The sequence below is a fragment of the Charadrius vociferus genome, unplaced genomic scaffold, assembly GCF_000708025.1.
Source record: "Charadrius vociferus isolate BGI_N301 unplaced genomic scaffold, ASM70802v2 scaffold162, whole genome shotgun sequence".
Lineage (NCBI taxonomy): Eukaryota > Metazoa > Chordata > Aves > Charadriiformes > Charadriidae > Charadrius > Charadrius vociferus.
This window is the reverse complement of record NW_009647236.1, coordinates 5,081,540-5,082,266: the sequence shown is the minus strand read 5'-3', so window position 1 is coordinate 5,082,266 and position 727 is coordinate 5,081,540. Positions and strand designations below refer to the sequence as shown.

The following is a 727-nucleotide window of genomic DNA, read 5'->3' as shown; positions in this document are numbered from 1 at the left end:
ATGACAGCTATGGTATGGAATACTCCATTGGCCATTCCATCATTGTGCAAGTGCTCCTTCTCAGCTTATATGGGAAACTGAAGAGAGTCTGTAGGCTTCAAACTGGTTTGGAACCAAATGAAAGTCATTTGTAGATTTATTTGGGAGCACTCTTCTACGTATGCACACAGCAGCCAGTGATTGTGGGCTGTCCTGAGCTATGCACATCTGAGCTGCTGTGAAACGAAGCAGATTTTAAGAGGATGTAACTTACAGGACTAAAGTAGAATACAGAGGGTTTTCCCTAGGTTTACACCATTAACCCAACTCTCACCAGCAACCGCTTTCATTGTTCTGGTGCGCTCGCAGCCCACAAAGCCAACCGCATCCTGGGCTGCATCCAAAGAAACGTGGCCAGCAGGTCGAGGGAAGGGATTTGCCCCTCTACTCTGCTCTGGTGAGACCCCACCTGGAGTACTGTGTCCAGCTCTGGGGCCCTCAACAGAAGAAGGACATGGACCTGCTGGAGTGGGTCCAGAGGAGGCCATGAAGGTGATCTGAGGGCTGGAGCACTTCTCCTATGAAGACGGGCTGAGAGAGTTGGGGTTGTTCAGCCTGGAGAAGAGGAGGCTCCGGGCAGACCTTATAGCAGCCTTCCAGTATCTGAAGGGGGCCTACAGGAAAGATGGGGAGGGACTTTTTACAAGGGTGTGTAGTGACAGGCCGAGGGGGGGTGGCTTTAAACTGG

At 51.4% G+C, this 727-nt stretch overlaps 1 protein-coding gene across 1 annotated transcript in view; it reads left to right on the top strand.

Annotated features, from left to right (window-relative positions):
- The window catches only part of GTPBP8 (GTP-binding protein 8 (putative)), a 3,700-nt gene continuing 2,973 nt past the window's right edge, over nt 1-727 (top strand). Inside the window, exon 1 of the mRNA XM_009879962.1 lies at nt 1-12. Coding sequence (XP_009878264.1) covers nt 1-12 — 12 coding nt within the window. The remainder of the gene's footprint in view (nt 13-727) is intronic.